The 20,791-nt window shown below is 32.6% G+C and overlaps 2 protein-coding genes across 2 annotated transcripts; one reads left to right on the top strand and one right to left on the bottom strand.

Moving 5' to 3' along the window:
* Positions 1–4,926: 4,926 nt before the first annotated feature.
* Positions 4,927–7,282, bottom strand: LOC139852269 (protein CURVATURE THYLAKOID 1A, chloroplastic-like). Its single transcript, XM_071841520.1, has 5 exons — positions 7,093–7,282; positions 6,156–6,247; positions 5,957–6,064; positions 5,230–5,301; positions 4,927–5,124 (listed from the first exon to the last, which is right to left on the bottom strand). Exons 1-5 carry the CDS (start codon positions 7,226–7,228, stop codon positions 5,059–5,061), a joined length of 474 nt encoding a protein of 157 aa, XP_071697621.1. The 5' UTR covers positions 7,229–7,282; the 3' UTR covers positions 4,927–5,058.
* A 970-nt stretch (positions 7,283–8,252) lies between these two features.
* LOC139854252 (uncharacterized) lies at positions 8,253–9,134 on the top strand. The gene has a single exon (XM_071843568.1). It carries the CDS (start codon positions 8,253–8,255, stop codon positions 9,132–9,134), a length of 882 nt encoding a protein of 293 aa, XP_071699669.1.
* Positions 9,135–20,791: the final 11,657 nt, after the last annotated feature.

The raw sequence follows: 20,791 nt of genomic DNA, 5'->3' as shown, positions 1-20,791 counted from the left end.
TGATCGGGGAGGAGAATATATGAGTCAAGAGTTTTTGGACCACCTGAAGAATTGTGGGATTGTCTCACAATTCACTCCACCTTATACACCACAGCACAATGGTGTGTCGGAGCGGAGGAATCGAACTTTACTTGATATGGTTCGATCTATGATGAGTCTAACTACTCTACCGATGTCTTTTTGGGGTTATGCATTAGAGTCTACTGCACGCATACTCAATATGGTTCCAACCAAGAAGGTAGATAAGACACCATATGAGTTATGGCATGGAAAGAGTCCTAAGTTGTCTTATTTGAAAGTCTGGGGTTGTGAAGCGTATGTGAAACGTGACACTTCAAACAAGTTAGAACCCAGAGGTATCAAATGTCACTTTGTGGGATACCCAAAGGAAACAATGGGTTACTACTTTTACTACCAAGCTGAAAACAAAGTGTTTACTGCTCGGTTTGCTGAATTCTTTGAAAGAGATCTTCTCTTACAAAAAGTCAGTGGGAGTAAAGTAGATCTTGAAGAAATTCAAGAATCACAAGGTAACATACCTTTTGAAGGCACTAGTTATCCACACGTTGAAGCTGAGCACATTGTTGATGAGCCAGAACGTGTTGCACCTATAATTCGTAGATCTAGTAGAACTCCTCATCGACCTGAGAAGTTAAATCTTCTGATTAATTCAGATGAATCTCATCTAGGGGATTATGATGAACCCTCTAGCTACCGTGAGGCCATATCAGGTTTAGAATCTGAAAAATGGGGAGATGCTATGAATACAGAGATGCAGTCCATGAAAGAAAATCAAGTATGGGACTTGATTGATCTTCCACCCAATTGTAAACCAGTTGGGTGTAAATGGGTCTACAAGAAGAAGGCTGACATGGACGGTAATGTAAACACTTTTAAGGCTCGATTGGTGGCAAAAGGTTATACTCAAACTCAAGGAATTGATTATGAGGAAACTTATTCACCAGTCGCGAGCATTAAGTCAATTAGGATACTTATTGCCATAGCAGCTTTTCATAATTATGAAATATGGCAAATGGATGTGAAAACCGCTTTCCTAAATGGCGACCTAAGTGAGGACGTATATATGGTTCAGCCGGAAGGGTTTGTAAATCCAAAGCATCCTAATAAAGTATGCAAGCTTCTAAAATCCATTTATGGATTAAAGCAAGCATCCAGGAGCTGGAATCTTAAGTTTGATCAGAAAATCAAAGAGTTTGGTTTTTCTCAAAACCAAGATGAGCCCTGTGTTTACATTAGAGCTAGTGGGAGCAAAGTTGTCTTCTTGATCTTGTATGTTGATGACATACTACTTATTGGAAATGACATTCCAACTTTGCAAGATGTCAAATCTTGGCTTGGAAAATGTTTTGCCATGAAAGATCTTGGAGAAGCTAAGTATATTTTAGGAATCAGGATCTATAGAAATAGATCCAAAAGGCTTATTGGTTTAAGTCAAAGTACATACATTGACAAAATCTTACGAAGATTTAACATGCAAAACTCCAAGCGCGGAGCATTGCCCATGCAAAAGGGCATAACCTTGAGCAAGTCTCAAAGTCCTATCACACCTGATGAGATAAGACGAATGAAATGTGTTCCTTATGCTTCGGCTATAGGATCCATTATGTATGCTATGTTATGTACTAGACCTGATGTCTCGTTAGCTTTGAGTTTGACGAGTCGTTATCAACAGAATCCAGGTGAAGAACATTGGATTGCTGTTAAGAGCATTCTTAAGTATTTGCGGAGAACTAAAGATATGTTCTTGGTTTACGGTGGTTTGGAAGAAGAGTTGAGTATTAGATGTTATACAGATGCTAGCTTCCAAACTGATCGAGATGATTCCCGATCCCAGTCAGGGTATGTCTTTGTCATGAATGGCGGGGCAGTTGATTGGAGAAGCTCAAAGCAGACCACAGTTGCACAGTCTACAACGGAAGCAGAATACATTGCTGCTTCAGAAGCTGCTCAAGAAGCTGTCTGGATTAGGAAGTTTATTGCTGAACTCGGAGTAGTTCCCAGCATTGAATCCCCTATGGAAATGTACTGTGATAATTCAAGTGCTATTATACTTGCGAAAGAATCACGTGTACGTAAAGGTAGCAGACACATTCTTCGAAAGTTTGACTACATTCAAGAAGTCGTTGAGAGGAATGATATTAGTATTCTTAAGGTTCATACAGATGATAATGTGGCTGACCCGTTCACGAAGCCCATGACACACAACAAGCATGATGATCATGCTAGTAGTATTGGACTTCGTTATGCTGCTGATCTTTTTAATTTGTAATTTAGTATTTGGATATTTTTGGAACATTAAACAGTTTTATCATAATGAATTGATATATTGACGGTATGATCATTTTCATTTATATCACTATGTTCTATATTAGCATGTTTAATCCATGAGTAATTGTTGATTATTCAAAATCCCCATAATCGATCATGTTATGGGAATAACATGAATTAAGATTAATATGAAGTTTTGGTTTATATTTATTGATGATAAATAGTTAACTTGTAGAGACCAAAATTCATATGTATTCATTGATGATGAATATTGGAATGACCCAACCGAGATATCACTACATGGATGGTTGTCAGTAGTGAATCTTTTAGTGATTATGTTTTTATGTCCTTAGACTTGAGATGCACGCCGGTTTTGATGTGTGAAATATTGTACTTTGATATGGTTAAATGATGTCCTGAATAAGGCTGTAATAAAGGCCATTATTGGGTATAATGTAAAGCTCGTGAGAGACACGTGTATGCAATATAGGATTTGTTCCTCCAAAATGTTTGGAGTTAGATACTTTTGAGCTCCTCGATGAATGAATAAGATATTTGTGTGGCCGCACTCAGATGTAATTAAGATGATACTTAATTAATTTGGTGATCTAATTCAGTTCTAAGATCGAGAAATAAAATTGTTAAACAAATGAGAATGACCGATGATCCATATCTCAAGCTTAACTCAAGTATCTGAAACAAAAGGAGGAATGACATTTAACACTTACTATAAGCAGTTATGAGAAACTATCCTCACGTGAATTTAGGGACAATGGCGTGTTGCTAGACGCTATCCATTGTTTGTATAGTTACATAGGGTTGTACCATGCACAAGTGGGAGTCTGTAGGATTTGTGTGCAAGATACAACATATAACTATATGGCTAAATTTATTTGAGCCTTCGGGGTCACACACATATACACCTAGACGTCAAATTAAATCTATATACATATGATGTATATTTACTACTTGAGTAACGGAACAAATTGAATGCTTGTTTTGATTTGAATTAATTAATTAATTGTGGATTAATTAATTTCTCAATGATTATAACTTTAATAGTTGATCAACTAATACATGATCATTTTGTTGTCAAATAAATGGGATTAGTTGGTGTCCACTTAAAAAAAAGCTAAAGTTAAAGCAAAAGCAAAAGCTAAATAATTGATGAGCATTTTTTTTATGATGGAATTTGAGAATTGGTGATATGCCAACAAATTATATATGTGTTGTTTTTGGTGGTGTTACGGACTGCACAAAAACAAATCAAAAGAAAACCTCAATATTACTTCTTATTATTTGCTTTATAAAACAAAACACATACAAGCTTATATTTTTGGGTGACATTCTAAACACAATCATACGGAGTACTACTTGTTATAATTATTATTACAATAATTTGATTATTGGTAATACGTTACTTGGGGTTTGGACTAGCATCCATTGGCGTCGTTTGAAGTGTAGTGTGGACTATCCAAAGAGACGGTCATACTATTGATCGTAAGTTTCTCTCCTACAATCCATTTCTTCAGGAAAGGTATATCGTTTAACTCCTCTTGTGAATTTATATATTATGACAATTACTAGTGGTGTAATTGGATCTTGTTGGAACCGTCAATCGTGTGCATGTTTTGTAATAATAAGTTTATTTTAACTATCCGCTGCGTTAATCTGAATGAAAAGTATACACGATTTTCCATCAGGTTCTTACCTTTAAAAGCAGGTATCGGTATACAAACCATCCAGTATATCCAAGTCCTACCAACTCCATGATCTTTGGAAGCTGATAATGTTACAAAACCATGAAAACAAAATCGGAAAAGAAATACCACTCTAATTTCTCAAATAAATAACTTATGATGCAAGACAGCAAAAGCACAATTTTGTTATAAAAAAAGAAAGCCTCATGAGTCGTGAGTCATGACTCAATGCAAAGACCAGCTAGTAATCAGATTCCATTTAGTTATTTTTGACTGTCAAAAAGGTAATAGTGTAAATTAGCTGCAATGGAAAAAGGTCAAATGGGTCGAACGCTACACACATTGTTTTCTATGCATAAAACCATTTAATTCATCATGCTAACGAAAATGAATTACTACAGAAGTAATACAATCTCTCTATACTATCAGATATCATATCTGGCACTCTAATCATCTAAAGAAAGTTGGAACTTAAATATTCATGTTTTGTGTTTTGACCCATACAAATGTATTTCTTTTAACTGCAACCTTTTTTACCCGTTATCCAACCTGCCTCAGCACTTTGCTACCTCTACCTAGATCACAAATACACAAACTAATGTATAAAAATGGATTTGGGATATGTATTTGAGAATTTAAAACTTCTTCTGAGGTTATCATTACCTAGTCACTACTCACTAGGTTGTGTATCTGATCCGTTACCAGATTATAACCCGACGACCTCGTAAGGATGAACGTGATTATAATTGTATGGTTTTGTTTTTGTAAGTAATAGAATGAATTAGAAGAATTAGTATCACTATTTCAAGCCAATTGTTCTTGTGGTTTTGTTGATCGGAAAGGGTTTCCCGGAACCCCTAATCAAATTGATGAAATGTACTCGAGTTTTATTAGAAGGTAGAAGGGAAACAAGTAGTAGGGCTAAACACAATACACAAGATCAAGATCTATACTACATTACAAGACCATATATAACTCTTGTACATAAAATTGAAGAACAAAAAAACATTGATTCATATTCGACAAACAGAGTAAATGTAGTATTATACTATATTCAAACCACAACCATCTATTCAGTCCCTGCAATCTTCTTCTTTATGGACTCAATGTCTGTAGCCAGCTCTTTTCTGCTCGACTGGAATACAAAAAACAAGAAATCATCAGTCATTTCACAGATATATTTCTACTTAGTTATATGTAATAAATAAAAGTTGGTTGGTCCAAAAGTGAAGTTTCATACTTTGAAAAGCAGGTATCTGTAGACAAACCATCCAGTATATCCAAGTCCTACCAACTCCATGATCTTTGGAAGCTGATAATGTTACAAAACCATGAAAACAAAATTAGTAAATGCTACAAAAATGCCAATATCGATATGCATTTGTGCTGTTTGTTGTTTCCTTATTTTCCAGGGTAAGAAATACCACTATAATCGCCCAAATAAATAACTTATGATACAAGACAGCAAAAGCACAATTTATTTATTTATTTATTTATTTATTTTTTTTTTTTGAAAAGAAGGCTTCATGACTCAAAGTAAAAGACCAAATAGTAATCAAATTCCATTTAGATATTTTTGACTGAAAAAAAGGTAATATTATAAATTAGCTCCAAAGAAAAAAGGTCAAATGGGTCGTACGCCGCACACATTGTTTTATAATGCATAAACCCTTTTAATTTATTGTACTAACGAAAATTGGACTACTATAGAAATAATACAATCTCTATATACTATTAGAGCATATCTGGCACGCTAATTATCTAATGAAAAATATAATTTTAATCAAAAACTGTTTCGTGTCAATATGTTTTGACCCATACAAAAAGTATTTCTTTTTACTGCAACATTTTTTACTCGTTATCCAACCTGCCTGATCCAGCACTTCGCCACCTCTACGCAGATCACAAATACACATAGACAAATGTATAAAAATGCATTTGGGATAGACATTTAGGCTACTTCTTACCAACGGCACGGAGTTAATAGCGCCAATAAGGATCGAGGATAGCCAAATTGCAACAACTCCACCTCCTCCATAGATTATAACTGTGGACTTGTTTTCAACTGCATCCCACTACAGACAAGAAATATTAAGCAACACACAAATGTAAAAGAAATATTACAAGGAAATATGCAACAATTAGGGGTGAATAACTCATATATACCTTTTCCTTTAGGTCTGTGAACAACTCATTAGTGTCTAGTGGAGATGCTTCTTCTGAGGCCTTGATGCGGAACAGGGTTGACCTCTTTGACTCTGATAGACAAAGGAGCATGAAACACAATTTCAATCAATTATGTAATAGTTAACCAAATGTTTTATGTTTTCAATACGAGTATATTTAAATTTTATGGATCCTAATCAATATTACGAGTTAATTGTTAATTATACCAAGGAGAACAGTCAGCCAAGTAAGTTTACATCAAGCATTTATTGAAAAACATACCAACAATTGCTTTGATACATCTATAGTTCATCAAGGGTTTTCAAACGTCGAGTAACACTTATTTAGAAAGCCAGAATGTAATCTTTACAATGGAAAACATACCATCAATTACGTCTCAAGGTAGTGCAGTCGCAACTATAATTTATCTTGCAACTAACAGTTATTTTTTTTTTTTGAAAGGCAAGTTGTTGGCATCGAATACTCTCATTTGCCACGCACGCACGCGCTTTCGGACAGGAAACCCGAACCGCATTACAGGGATCCGAATACTCTCATTTGCAACTAACAGTTATAACTTTTGAGTAAATAAGTGTCTTTGTAAAGAATATATAGTTCATAATCCAACTGATGTAAACTACTACAAAACATCAAACAAGTTCTCCAATTAAACACTTCAAATTTCAACATTTAAGCATTCACCAAAGTGTTCGAAAAAATGTTCGACACAAGGAACCAACCAAATTGATAACATCAAACAAATGCTTAAACACTTGAATAATTGATTACTCTGATAAAAAAACGATTTATATCCACCATTTCATACACTATCTAAGCATTTACAACATCAGGGATTTCAAATTCACCAAAGTGTTCGACGAAATGTCTGAATGAAAACAACTCTAAAGGAATATACAAACGGATAATGTTTTAATACCTGAAACCTGTTTGATGGAAGTAGAAAAGGAACGGGCAGGGAGGTTAGGTAAGGCGGAGCAACGGGAACCGGTGGTTATTGTTGGAAGACGTGGTAACAGGACGCCGGTGGCCGCCATAGAGGTGGAAGTTGCCATCTCAATTGTTGTCCGCACAAAGTTATGTTCGTCCTATCTATTCAGTAGCTATTTTTTTTTTAAGTCTTTATTGTTAGAAAACTAAATGTGATGATTTTGTTGTGACACGTGGAGGAATGAAGATTTCTTATTGGTTGTTTGTTTATCTTCACAATCCACGTTTAAAGGATCATACAACATACTTGGTTTGGGGCTAAACTTATTGGTGTTTTTATTTTATATTTGTGCAATGTAATTAGAGGGTGGTGTTTCTTCCCTTAAATTTATTTTACAATTTTGTCATAAAGATAACTCGAGTTTAACCACGCAGATTTGTCTGAGTGGCTACCGAGTTGCCCAATGAAGCACATTACGCGCATTCAAATTCTGGCTATGTCAAATTGTTCAAAAAATGAGTGTGACCAGAGGGTGCGCATAATGCGCAATTAACCCGGTACCAGGTCTCGCGCTCGGGGGCTTGATTACCTAGGTTTTAACTTCTATGAGGGAGTCAATGTGCTCATTTATAGAAGAGTTTCCTCGATTACTTAAAAAGATAACGCAAGTTTTTTATTATATAAATCGAATCGAAATTGCATGTTCAACATTACTGTTTAAAATTGTATTGAAAGTCCGAAAATTTGTTAATGTGTAGGAAGCAGTCAAAATAATGGTTACATTGTGTCTTATTTAAGGTGTCAAAAAGAGCTAGAAATTAGCAAAAGACTCGGTCGGACTAAACTACACCCTCTCAAACTTTACCAATAATTTCATTCCTATTTTTCCACATCATCGGAACAAGTGAAAACATCCACACCATTTTGTCAAATACTTAGCAAAACATCAATACATCCATCTTTAACATACTGATAATCATTCAATTTTAATGTTTATAAGGTTTGGTTTCGGAACTAGGCAGATTTATACCATACCTATTAACAAGATTTTGATCTAGGCTTTTTTCTTGTCCCATTAAAGATTTTTGCCAATATAAGGATGTTGGCGTGAGGGACTTCACCGAAAACATTGTTTCGTGTTCATGTTGATGGAGTCCAAAACAACATTTATCATCAAACTAGTGACTTTTTATTGTTTATGTACGTTAAATTTATTTAATGCCATTGACATTTACCACAACGATTCGTTGGATGATTTTCTTCAGGATCATGCTAAGAAATCGATACCAAAAGATCCAAAAGCTGGTAAATTATATGATGTATCTCTACCATCGAATTTTACAGGAATGGAAGTTTCGGTTGTTCAGTTACAAAGCTCGAGTGTTTGGGCTCAAGGAGCTAACTTGAGTTATTTTCGTGTTCCTCCAAGGATATATCCTAACCCTAATGTTACATGGTTAGATTTAGTCTTTTCAAATTTAGGTAACTGGTCATCTTATTACTATAATATGCCAAATTACACTTTTGTCACCCCGATTCTCGGTATTAGTGCATACGGTGTAAGACACGCGAAAGGGCAAAATGGTCAATTTACTTCTACGACCACCAAACTTGATTTACCTCTCATTCGACACCCAATTATGGTTCGATTCCCTTCTGTGTGGCTTCCTCGAGGAAAATGTGTCAAGTTTTACTCAAATGGGAGGACTACAATAACCAACATGTCGTTGTCTCACACGTGTGAAGTGTGGGGCCAAGGGTACTTTGCGATTGTGGCGCGGGTCCCAAGCACGCATCATGTATGGAAACTGTGGGTGATTGGATTTGGCGTTGGATGCGTTGGATTCTTGTTGTGTGGATTTGTTTTATTTAAGATAATTAGATTCGTCGAAAAGAGAAAAATTCAAAAAATGGAAACAGAATCCGAAAAAAGTGAGGTTTTGGATACCAAATATGTTGGACATAGTAAAATGCCTTGTGCTTTTGGCATAAGGACGCAACCTGTTCTTGAGACTGATTATTTTCCTTGAACTAATTGCATGACTTTGTACTTGTTCATATTGTAACATTCGTGTTATATATATTTCACATTACACAACTTTGAGTGACTATGATACTGTTTAATTTACTCTCTTGTGCCAATTCATTCAATTTATCCAATTTTCATATTAGTTTTTCAGCCTCAGAAATGTTGCTTTTCAATTTACTTATTTGTGTTACTACTTGTTGGGAACACTCATCTAATGTACAATGAAACAATCTACTAGCCCAAATGAACTTAGAAGCAATGGATCTTGAAAGGTGGATCCGTAAAGCCATTACTAAAAATGAAATCGACTACAATCTTGTTCGTAGCCTCGGTTACATGAACTCCATCCCAACTCACAGAGTGAACTAGTTGTACAATGACATGAGAAGTGAGATGTTGAAAAAGCTGTCATGCTTTGTGAGAATTGGCATAGAGAACATATTAACATTTGCATATGGTAGTTGTTGTCTCCTTTGTTTATAGTCACTAGTGGAACTGGAATGAGATTTTTGAAGGGTGAAATTATTTAAGTGTAAACTGGTAATGAGTAAATGAATAAAGTTTTCTTTTTGTTCCGGTTGCTCGGAGAAGGGGAATTATCTTTATTCAAATGTATGTGGCCTAACTGGATTATTTCATGACCGTTTTTTTTTTCTTGACACGTCAAGATATGTTGCTAGCGAGGTTTGAACCTGAAACTCTTGTAAAGTGAATCGTCGATGACGTAAATTTTGCAAGGCTAGCCTTCACCATTTTGACTATATCTTTTTAATAGACTCCGACTTTGTTAATTCAAAACTCCAAACTCTGGTAACCCTAATGGATAGCTTGATAGTTGGATGCTTGAGTATATTTAGGATAGAACCAAGTTCAATCCTCATAAATTATATCTTAGGGCTTTGAGATTCCTAAAAAGGTAAATAATAATGAAACTTTGATATTTGTAACTCAACAAACTACAAATTTTAGGAGGGGTCAATACCCCTCCAGCACGCCTTAGTTATAGCAACTCATGAAGCAATTAATTATATTCAACTACAATATTGTTGTGTGATACATCAACATTTTTGCTTATAGTCATGAGGAGTTGCATCATAATTGTTGGATAACATCTTATTGTTGCAATGTCGATTCTAAGATCAAATCTCAAGATTTCTAACTAAACTAATTATATTTAGTGACTATTTAATTCTAAAAAAATAATAAATATTAAAAATATATGGGGTCCTATAGTATAATTTAGTGATGACTTACATAATTTGATGACCTATATAATTTGAATGTTACTCTGTAAAAAAATCAAAGTAGTGGTGTTACTAACCCCACCACATAGAGTCACCATTGTATTGGTGCTACATTTTACATTTATAGTTTACGTTTTATGTTTACGATTTATGTTTCACGTTTACGCTTAAAATTACGTTTTATGTATTCATTATGCATTTACATTTTACGTTTACCGTTCACATATTACGTTTTGCGTGTACGTTTTACCTTTGTGTTTTACTACGTTTTGTATTTTTCATTTACTTTTACGTTTACGTTTATGTTTCACATTTCATGTTTTAAGTTCACGTGATACCTTTACGTTTTACATTGTACGTTTATGTTTTACCTTTTACTTTTACGTTTACATTATATGTTTACTGGAATGCAGAACTAAAAATGAAATGCAAAACTGAACAATTGAAATGAAATGCAAAACATAAAACTATAACTGAAACTCGAAACTGAACAACTGAAATGCGAAATGCAAAACACGAATCCAAAAACTGAAACGTGAAACTGAAACTAAGATTGAAACGTGAAATAGAAAAGTAAAACTGAAAATTTAAACACAAAATGCGAAACTAAATGCTAAAACATGAAACGCAAAATGAGACATGCGAAAGTGAATTGCGAAACTCTAAAAAAAATATGAAACTAAAAACTTAAATGTGAAAATGAAACGTGAAACAGAAAGGTGAAATTGAAAATTTAAACACATAACGTGAAACTGAAAAGTGAAACACGTAACGCGAAACATTAAACTGAAATCTGAAACGTAAAACACAAAAGTGAGGAATGAAGCGCGAAATGCAAAACTGAAATCTAAACATGAAATTGAAAACCTGAAAACCGAAACGTGAAACTAAATACGAAAAGCAAAAATGAAAACTAAAACTTAAGGGTGTGTTTGAAAAAACTGAATGGTTAAACGCTTAATGCTACATAATCTGAATGATTCAAAGGTTCTGAATGGGTTTGGTTCTGAATTATTGATAATCACTTAAAGTGAGCAAAGTTAATGATGTAAAATTACCGTATTAACCTTTATATGAATAGAAACTTGAATATAGTTGTTTAATATTTGTTCTTGATATAATTTTAAAGAGGATATTACATTAAATTTATGTGCTTATTAGTTAAGAGAGTGATATTGCTCAAATCGTAAACATTTTCAATCACAATATCCATCTCGTTATCATTAGTTTCGCACATTATTTGAAAATTTATTGATGATTAATGGTTAAATATTTCACCTCTTGTATATAGAGGTGATTTGAAGTGTTTTTGGTGATTTATGTGTGTTTTGAAGCTTCAATATCAGTATGGTTGGTTCCGATTCGAGTCAGGGATTGAAACACGCATTTCAGACATTTTCCATACCAAAATGAGATGTAACGGACATTACAAATGCTAGGTTGACCTCACGAACAATACCCATAATCTCCATAGCTATAACCCATACTTTCCTTAGCTCTATCCCGCTCATAAAACCCGTTTTGAAATGACCCGCTCATGACTTCGTCGTAGTATTTTATGTATAAATAATAATATGTTATAATTCAGTAGGCTTATAACTACCTTTAGTGGTGTGATTATGTTATAATTCAGTAGGCTTATAACTACCTTTAGTGGTTTGATTCTTGATTAAGAATACTAATAATGAAGTGTAAGAACAAAGATGATAATGGAGAGAAAGAAAGAAACACTTTGTAAGTGTGAGAAATGGTGCAAGGTTAATGCTTGCATTCATGAGTATTTATAGCCTAAAATTTCAATATAAAAATACATACTTTATGTACCAAAATTGACTATATGTATACTAGTTTAAAATTTTATTTTTAGTCAACATAAGGATGTACTAGTTTATACACTTTTATTTATTTTTAGTCAACATAAGGATGTATTTGTTTGGGATTCTTTTTAGTCTCATTATTATTATTATTGTTATTACATTTAATACATGATAAGTATTATTTTCTTTTTACTAATTCATTACATTGAAATATATATATATATATATATATATATATATATATATATATATATATATATATATATATATATATATATATATATATATATATATATATATATATATATATATATATTCATTTTGAAATATATATTTGAAATATTTATTTAATATTTAGTTTTTCAAAATCAATTATATTTTAAAGTTTATTTTAAAATCGTTTAAATAATAGAAATTATTATAACACATAACGTTTTTAATTAATATATATATATTTACATAAAATTGTTCGTGAATCGTCGGAATCATATAAAAGTTAGGTTTAAATTTAGTCGGAAATTTCAGGGTTGTCATATTGTTGGTACTTCTTCTGGTAATATGGTGGAATATAAACGGTTCCCTGGTAACGATGATGAAGGGGTAATCTTTATAATAAGGTTTATTCAAATGAAAAGTTGAAGCTAATTTGTTGGAGCTGTGACAAAATTGGCTAATTTGAAAAAGAATTGCAATGTTATTTTCGGTAACAACAATGCCAAAAGAGCTAGCACAGCTATGTGTTAAATGTTTACTCAGTTTTCGAGAGTTTTTCAGGTGCATAACTATATGCATAAATCTTTCCTTCCGTAGATGAAGTGCGGTTGGTTCATCCTCTCGATTGTGGTGTTTTCAAGAATCATGAAAGGTTTGAACGCAGATTGTAATCGTCCAGATACAAATGAGGTTTAAGATGAAGTCAAGTGGCAAACTTGAAGAAATGTTTAGTTTCATATGTTATAATCAATATTTTAATTCATTTTAATTGTCCAATGTTGGTAGTCCACAATTTGTAGTCCACAGTTAGTAGTTCAATAATTCATATATAGTTTAATATATAATATTCAAATTAATTAATACGTGTCGTGACCCATTATATACATGTCTCAGACTCGATCACAACTCAAGGTGTATATATTATTTGAGAATCAACCTCAACCCTGTATAGCTAACTCGAACATTACCGCATATAGAGTGTCTATGGTTATTCCAAATAATATATATAGATGACGTCAATGTGATATGTCAAAACATTGTATACGTGTCCCGATATTTAAAGTGCGTAAAATAAATAACAGAAATTAAATGATGATAAATAAAATTGCGAGAATTAAAATTGCGATAATTAAATGTAATAAGGAATTAACAGTTAGCTAGGAACAGTTAGCTAGGATTTTGTTAGCGTGAATTCTTAACAGAATATCTCATAATTAATTTGTTAGTTTCTAACAAATTTTATTTTGTCGAATATTTTCTTCATTATGCCACTTGTCAGATTCTGATAGGTCAAAATCCAGATATGAAATTGAATGAAAATGGTTATTCTGCGGTGAACGGATACATATATCTGTGGATGTAAGTAGGATAGTAAATGACTGTTGAATCAGATTCGAAGAATGTACAGTGTAGCTTATTAATGTGAAATTTAAATATTCCTCGGGTATTACCTACTCGTTAAAATATTTTCACCATTAACAGTTTGTAAAAAAGAACTTTTAATTACCTTCTTTATGAAAATATACTTATATATACATTTTCTTCAGATGTTACCATGAATTTAATGAGTTAATATGATATTAAACTCATATGATTTACCGTAAAAATATATATTTAATCTCTAAAACATTAGAGATTACATATTTGCCATGTCGAACGAAGATAAATGATGTAGAACGTCATGTAGAACGAAGATAATCGATGTAGGACATCATGTAGTATGATGATTATGCTGGAGGTACAGACTGTGAGTTTGAGGCGTGTAGTGTTGAGGCTTGTGTTGTCGGTGGTACTGGTGCTGTCGGTGCTGATGTTGTTGGTACTGTTGATGCCGGTGATGCTTGCAAATTGTGCATCATATTCTCCAAAGCTATTAGTCGGGCGCGAAGCTCGTTGACTTCTTCTATTACTCCAGAATGATTGTCGGTCGGAACGAATGGATGAATGAGATCTAGAATCGTAGATATTATGTAATCGTTACAAGCTATTCTGGAAATGAGGGTGAAAATGGTGTTTCGGACTGGTTCTCCGGTACGTGCTTCAGGTTCTTCGCTAAAAGGTGAATTCGGTTGGTGGGAGGGATCGCTTCCTTCGCGTCTCCATTGATTAAGTCGACTACGAACCCATCCCCAATTCATCCAGAATTGATGATGGCTGATTGGTTGATTCATTCCGGTGACGCTGCTTTTGGAGCTTAGGTGAACATCTATGTCGGAATAGCCGTCGGATTCCGAAGAACTTGAACTAGTGGCGAGTTTCATTTCGTACGATTGAGTAAAGGGTTTTTCGATATGAAATGATTTTCGACTATCAGACGGTATTCTATTTACATAGAATATCTATATATATAGAACAAAAGATTTCGTAGATTACGGAGGAATTTACAGAATATGTCAGGTAAAGTTTATAGTAACAGATACGCTAAGATATGAATTTTTGTCTGTACACTATTCATGCAATCCAGGCAGTAATATATGTCTAGATTAAGAATGATAAGCAAGTGATTCCCTAAGAATGATAAGTAGGAAATTTTCGACACGAAATGATAAGCAAAACTTTTGACATGCAGACATGGTCGAAGTCCAGACTCACTAATGCATCTAAACATCTATCAGTTAGACACATTAATGCAAGACCTGGTTCGCTAAGACCACCGCTCTGATACCACCTGTAGAGACCCGTCCTAATCCTCCTGGACGAATTCATCAACATTTGGTCCCATTGCGATGATCGACTCCAAGTAATATCTTTAAAATGAGCAAATGCACAGCGGAAGATTTCCTTAATAACTGAGAATAAACATGTTTTCAAGTGTCAACCAAAAGGTTGGTGAGTGCATTAGTTTATCGTAATCAATCATTTTCATAATTTTAATAGACCACAAGATTTAATTTTTATTTTTAACTGTAGGAACACTTATCTGCAAAAATTATAATACAGGAACACTCATCTGTATAAAAATTCATTCATATGGTGAACACCTGGTAACTGACATTAACAAATGCATATAGAATATCCCCAAGTATACAGGTACACTCATCTGTATATAAAATCGAAGTACTAAAGCATCCATAACCTGGATGGGGTTTGTTAGGCCCATAGATCTATCTTCAGGATTCGTGTCAATTAGGGGGTCTGTTTCCTAATTCTTAGGCTACCAAGCTAAAAGGGTGATATTCAATTTCGATAATCTAACCATAGAATGTTGTTTCGATTACTTTTATCTATTTAGTAAAACATTTATAAAAGCAGCGCATGTATTCTCAGTCCCAAAATTATATATTGCGAAAGCATTTAAAAAGGGAGCAAATAAACTCATGATACGATATGCTGTAGTAAAAATATGCATACGACGGTACTGAATAATGCAAGGTTGGCCTCGGATTCGCGAACCTATATCATTTGTATATTTATTAAAACATATAATCGTAATCAAACAAGTTTATATATTATATCTTAAATTATATACTATACTTATTTAGTTTGTGTATATATTCAAAATGTTTAATCTTTATATAGTTATATTAATATATATTTGATTGGTATTTTAATAAAAATACCTAACATGTTATATATGAATATTTATATAAATTTTGTTAATATGATTAAAACATATTTATAACCTTAATAATATTCTTAAAACTTTTATTTTCATAAACGTAATTATTTTTAATAATAATGATATAGATAATACTAATAATAATAATAATAATAATAATAATGATAGTTTTAATAATAATCTCATAATAGTGATAATATCAGTAGTTTTTAATAAATTAAATAATTTAATAATAATGATAATGAAAATTATACTTTGTGATATTAATACTTAGTACTTAGTAATAATAATTGTAACAACCTTATTACTTATGATAATCTTAATAATAATACTTTTATTAAAATAATAATAATTCTAAAATTGATCATACTTAATAATAGTACTAGCAAATATTAATTATAATATCAATAATAACAATAATAAAAATAATATTAACAATTAATAATAATAATAGTAATAATAATAATTTTTAAAATGGAGAACTACCTCAAAAACTCATTTAAAAAGAAAACGCTCAGAACCGGGCTCGAACCCGTGACCTCTCGCTACCCGTCACATTGCCTAACCATTCCTCTAATTAAATATTTCTGTTTAAATCGTAGATTAAAAACCATATAACCTATCTGACTGTTTCACCTCTTCTCCAACACAAAAAAATAATCGGCCAAAGCCCAATGATCATAACAGGAACTCGGCCCAAGAATGCAACCAAACTTTACGGCCCAATCTTTAATTTAAATGGCCCAATACTTTGTCTGATCCAATAGTGTGCATAAGACCCATTAAATAAAAGGGTTCGATTGTATCTTAACAACACAGGATTCGCACAGTAACTTCGATGATATAAAATAAAACATATCCTTCATAGCAGCTACAGATTGTTAATCATCATTATCTTAATCGATTATAATCTTAATCATTTTAGAGTTTAGATGCTATTTTTCATCTTCACACCTTGTTAACATCGTATAGTTTTCATCATTATCATCTTTATTACTTCGCCATCTTTTACCACTGTTGTCATCATCATCGCGATCACCTTCATCGTGACCCATCATCATCAAATTCATATATGGGTTTGTAACAGTCTTCGGTGGTGGTGATAACAGTGAAGATGGTGAGTGTTTGTTTCGATCTAGTGCAATAACATGATCATTATCATAATTCACATAATCTTCATCATCATCTTCTTGGTTTCATTGTGATCGTACATCAACATCATCAGCAATTAATCTTTCGTTATCATCATCATGATCTTATCTTCTTTATCATAATCATCAACATAAAATCATCGCTATAAATCGTTCACTGTTTCCTCGTCTTGTGGGTTTTGATAATCAGGACAAAGGCATAAGTTATGATCAACTTTAAATGGTAGTCGATGGATTTTTGTTGGAGTGTGATTCAAATAATAGAGAAGTATAATGCATATGACAGCGTAGCAGCATGAGGAAACGCTGTAGCAGTTTTGATTAACAGAATGGCAGCGGTGGTGGTTTTCACGTTTGATGGTGGTGGTGTTAATGTGATGGGTGGAGGTGTTGTGGTGGTGAAAGATGGTTAACCGAGTGGTGACCGTTAATGGTTGTGTATGGTGACTCCGGTGATGTGGGTTTGATGGTTGATTGAAACATAGAAGTCGATACCGCAACAAAAAATTAGTTTGAAGGTGATGGGTTTAAATGGGTTTACAATGGTTATGGTGGTGTGTTCAAGTAGTGCAGGAAACAAAACACAAAAATAAACAGCAGTAGTAGTGGTACTCGATAAGTTGGAGTGGTTGTTCGTTGGTAGTTCACAAAGAAAAGAAACAAGAAATAAAAATATAATGATGGTGGTTATTTAGTGTTGTAGTGGTGGTGTAGGGTGGCGATGGTGGTGAGCCGTAGGTGGTGATGATTATGTTGGTCGATCATGGTGGCTGTGAAACTTAGGTGGTGAAGAGAGATTGATCATATGTTAGTGCATGTGTGTATGTAAATGTATGTATATGCATATGTTAATAATAGATATAAATCAGTGAATGGACAAAAGAAAAACAGTGGCTTACTTTCATAATTCACGGGCATATTACTGTCACTCTGCCGACAGTCTATCACGAATTAGATTTCGTACTCCATTGGTAATTAGTGGCAAAGAAAAGTCTTCAGAAAATTTCATATTTTTAAATTAAATACCTTTAATTATTTTGATCATTATGGTATAAATTTTGGTCATTAATTTATTAAATAAAAATTACATCAACTGTCCCTCTCATTTTTGGGTAAAGTATAAAAAAGTGTTAAAACTTAACAAATAGTTCCTAAATACATTTTTAATAAGCCTAAAATTTATAGAACTCATTTTCGTATCACCGTTTATTTTAAAATTACATAAGTTTGAATTTAACTTGCTTAATATCAATCGAAACATCAAACGAGTATTACAATCATTTAATTTTTATTTTTAATATACTTTATTTATATATAGAGATATATTTTAAATAATAATTATTATAATATCCTATTTTTATTTTATTAATTTTTAATAATAACAACATATAATACTTCAAATTAAATTTTGAATTATTATTTATATATACATACACACATATCTATATACAATTAATTGTTCATGAATCGTCGAGAGCAGTCGAAGGTCAATTGAATATATGAACATCATTCTAAAATTTTCTAGACTCCACATTACATACTTTACTTATCGTATCGAAATCATATAAAGATTAAGATTAAATTTGGTCGGAAATTTCCGGGTCGTCACATAAAACATAAAAAGCGCATGTATTCTCAGTCTCAAAAATAGTTAAAGTAAAAAGGGAGCTATAACTCACAGTGAATGTGTGGTAAAATCGATACGAAAATGTAAGCAAGTAGTAAGTCGGTCCAAACAAGTAAGTTGGTCGATCCAAAAGGTCCTCAACCTATGTCAATGGTTACTAAATCAGTAAATCGTCCCCAAAAGCTTACAAGAAAATAAGTTAAGTCTTAAGTATCATCATCATCATACGTAAAAGATAAAGTAAGGTTTTCAACAAGAATAGAGATTGAAACAAAGGGCTGAATTTGGACAGCTTCTACGACCTCTATACAAACTGAAATGATGCGCGGCCAGTTGCCAAGGCTCCGTTTCTGAGTTCTCTTACCGCTCTCCAATTTTAAGATCCTAACTCGATGTCGTTTGACCGTGGCGACGGTTCAAGCGCGAGTAGGTCAGAAATTTCAGCACGTCATTACGAAGGCGTAGTGATTTTCGGAAGGCTATAAATCCCAAACCGTATATCGGATTTAGGCGAGTCTTGAACGAAAACTCATCTATTCAAACCGAACTATCTGAAAATCATCTTTTCAGAAGTCCCAGGAGTCTGATCAGACCCCCAAAAACAGAAATAAGTGCTCCGGTGGGTTTTTTAGTGCATGATGCTTATCATGGTTCTCATCCTTGATGCGTATAAGCCTCAAGTGTACAACTCTTTGATGTTTTAGCATCATTATGACCAAGTTTTAACCATCAACACATAACTAAAAATAAAAGCTAACTTTCTATAAGTTTTGAACATCAAAGTTGTCTCTTTATTGTATAAACACAATAAAGCTTCAACCTTTGTCCTTTTGACACAAGTTTATGCATCTTCATCATATGAGATGATGAAGACTTGATTTTGATCACCAATAAACTCATAGAAAGGTTCCAAGTAAGTGAGATCTACAATAATAACTTAGATCTCAAGTGTTAAGAAACCCTAAGCTAGAAAGCTTGGATTTTTACAAGATTAATGAGACCATAAGTGTGACGACCCGGGAATTTCTGACCAAATTTAAACTTTATCTTTATATTATTCCGACACGATAAGCAAAGTTTGTTAAATTAAATCACAAGAATTTGAAACTGTGTTCATACATTCATTTAACATCGACCAAATTTCAATGATTCACGAACCACTAAATGAGCGTATATGATTAGGTATGTATATGTGTAAATATTATAACTTGAAAATGTCAACAAAGTATTAAACGTATAATACTTTACATAAACGTAATTGTTTTAAAATATATATTCAAATAGTTATTGATGGAATTAGAAGATGTTATCAAATGATTGATTTAACAGTTACATTGAATTATGATTACGAGTCTCTGTTAAGAGGTCCACTTTGATTTAGAAAACCTTTTCTTTTTAACGGCATTCGGAATATTTGGTAAAAGTGATTTACAAAAATGTCATTAACGAGAGTTAGTCAAAAGTTAGTAATCATTTCTGTTGAAATTTCAAAAGTGTACTTACTTTGATTAACTCGTGTCCCTCGATAAACCGACTATTTAGTTTTCATATTAAAAACATTATTGGTAAAATAACTACTATTATATAAAACGAGTTAAATTATATAAAACGAACTTTGAAATATATTTGGTTTTGAAAGACTAAAAATATTATATCATTAGTTAAAATAATTCAAATATATTTATTATGTACAAATTTACTATTCTAAATAAATATATATATATTTTAACTTAGTCATAAAATGTTCCAATTTAAAATAATATATTTTGGTAAACAACGAGTCACTGATTTATAGAAGCAAATGACCACGACGCTTAAATTTTATAAGATACTTTTTCATAAAGTAAATTTTTGATAAATAAGTCAAATTATTATTAAAGGTACACGTCGCGTAACGTAAAAGGCTAGTTTTCTAAACGTACGAAAGTGCGCTCGAAAAACCGAAAGTGGTACATGAGTCGAGTGACAACGTATGAGTCATTTTAGTAAAAATTACATTTTTACTACGCACGTAAATATAATATAATATTTAATTAATTTTAAAGAT

The sequence above is a fragment of the Rutidosis leptorrhynchoides genome, chromosome 6 (genome assembly GCF_046630445.1).
Source record: "Rutidosis leptorrhynchoides isolate AG116_Rl617_1_P2 chromosome 6, CSIRO_AGI_Rlap_v1, whole genome shotgun sequence".
Classification (NCBI taxonomy): Eukaryota; Viridiplantae; Streptophyta; class Magnoliopsida; order Asterales; family Asteraceae; genus Rutidosis; species Rutidosis leptorrhynchoides.
Note: the sequence above shows the minus strand (reverse complement) of the source record. Positions and strands in the feature narration are given on the sequence as shown.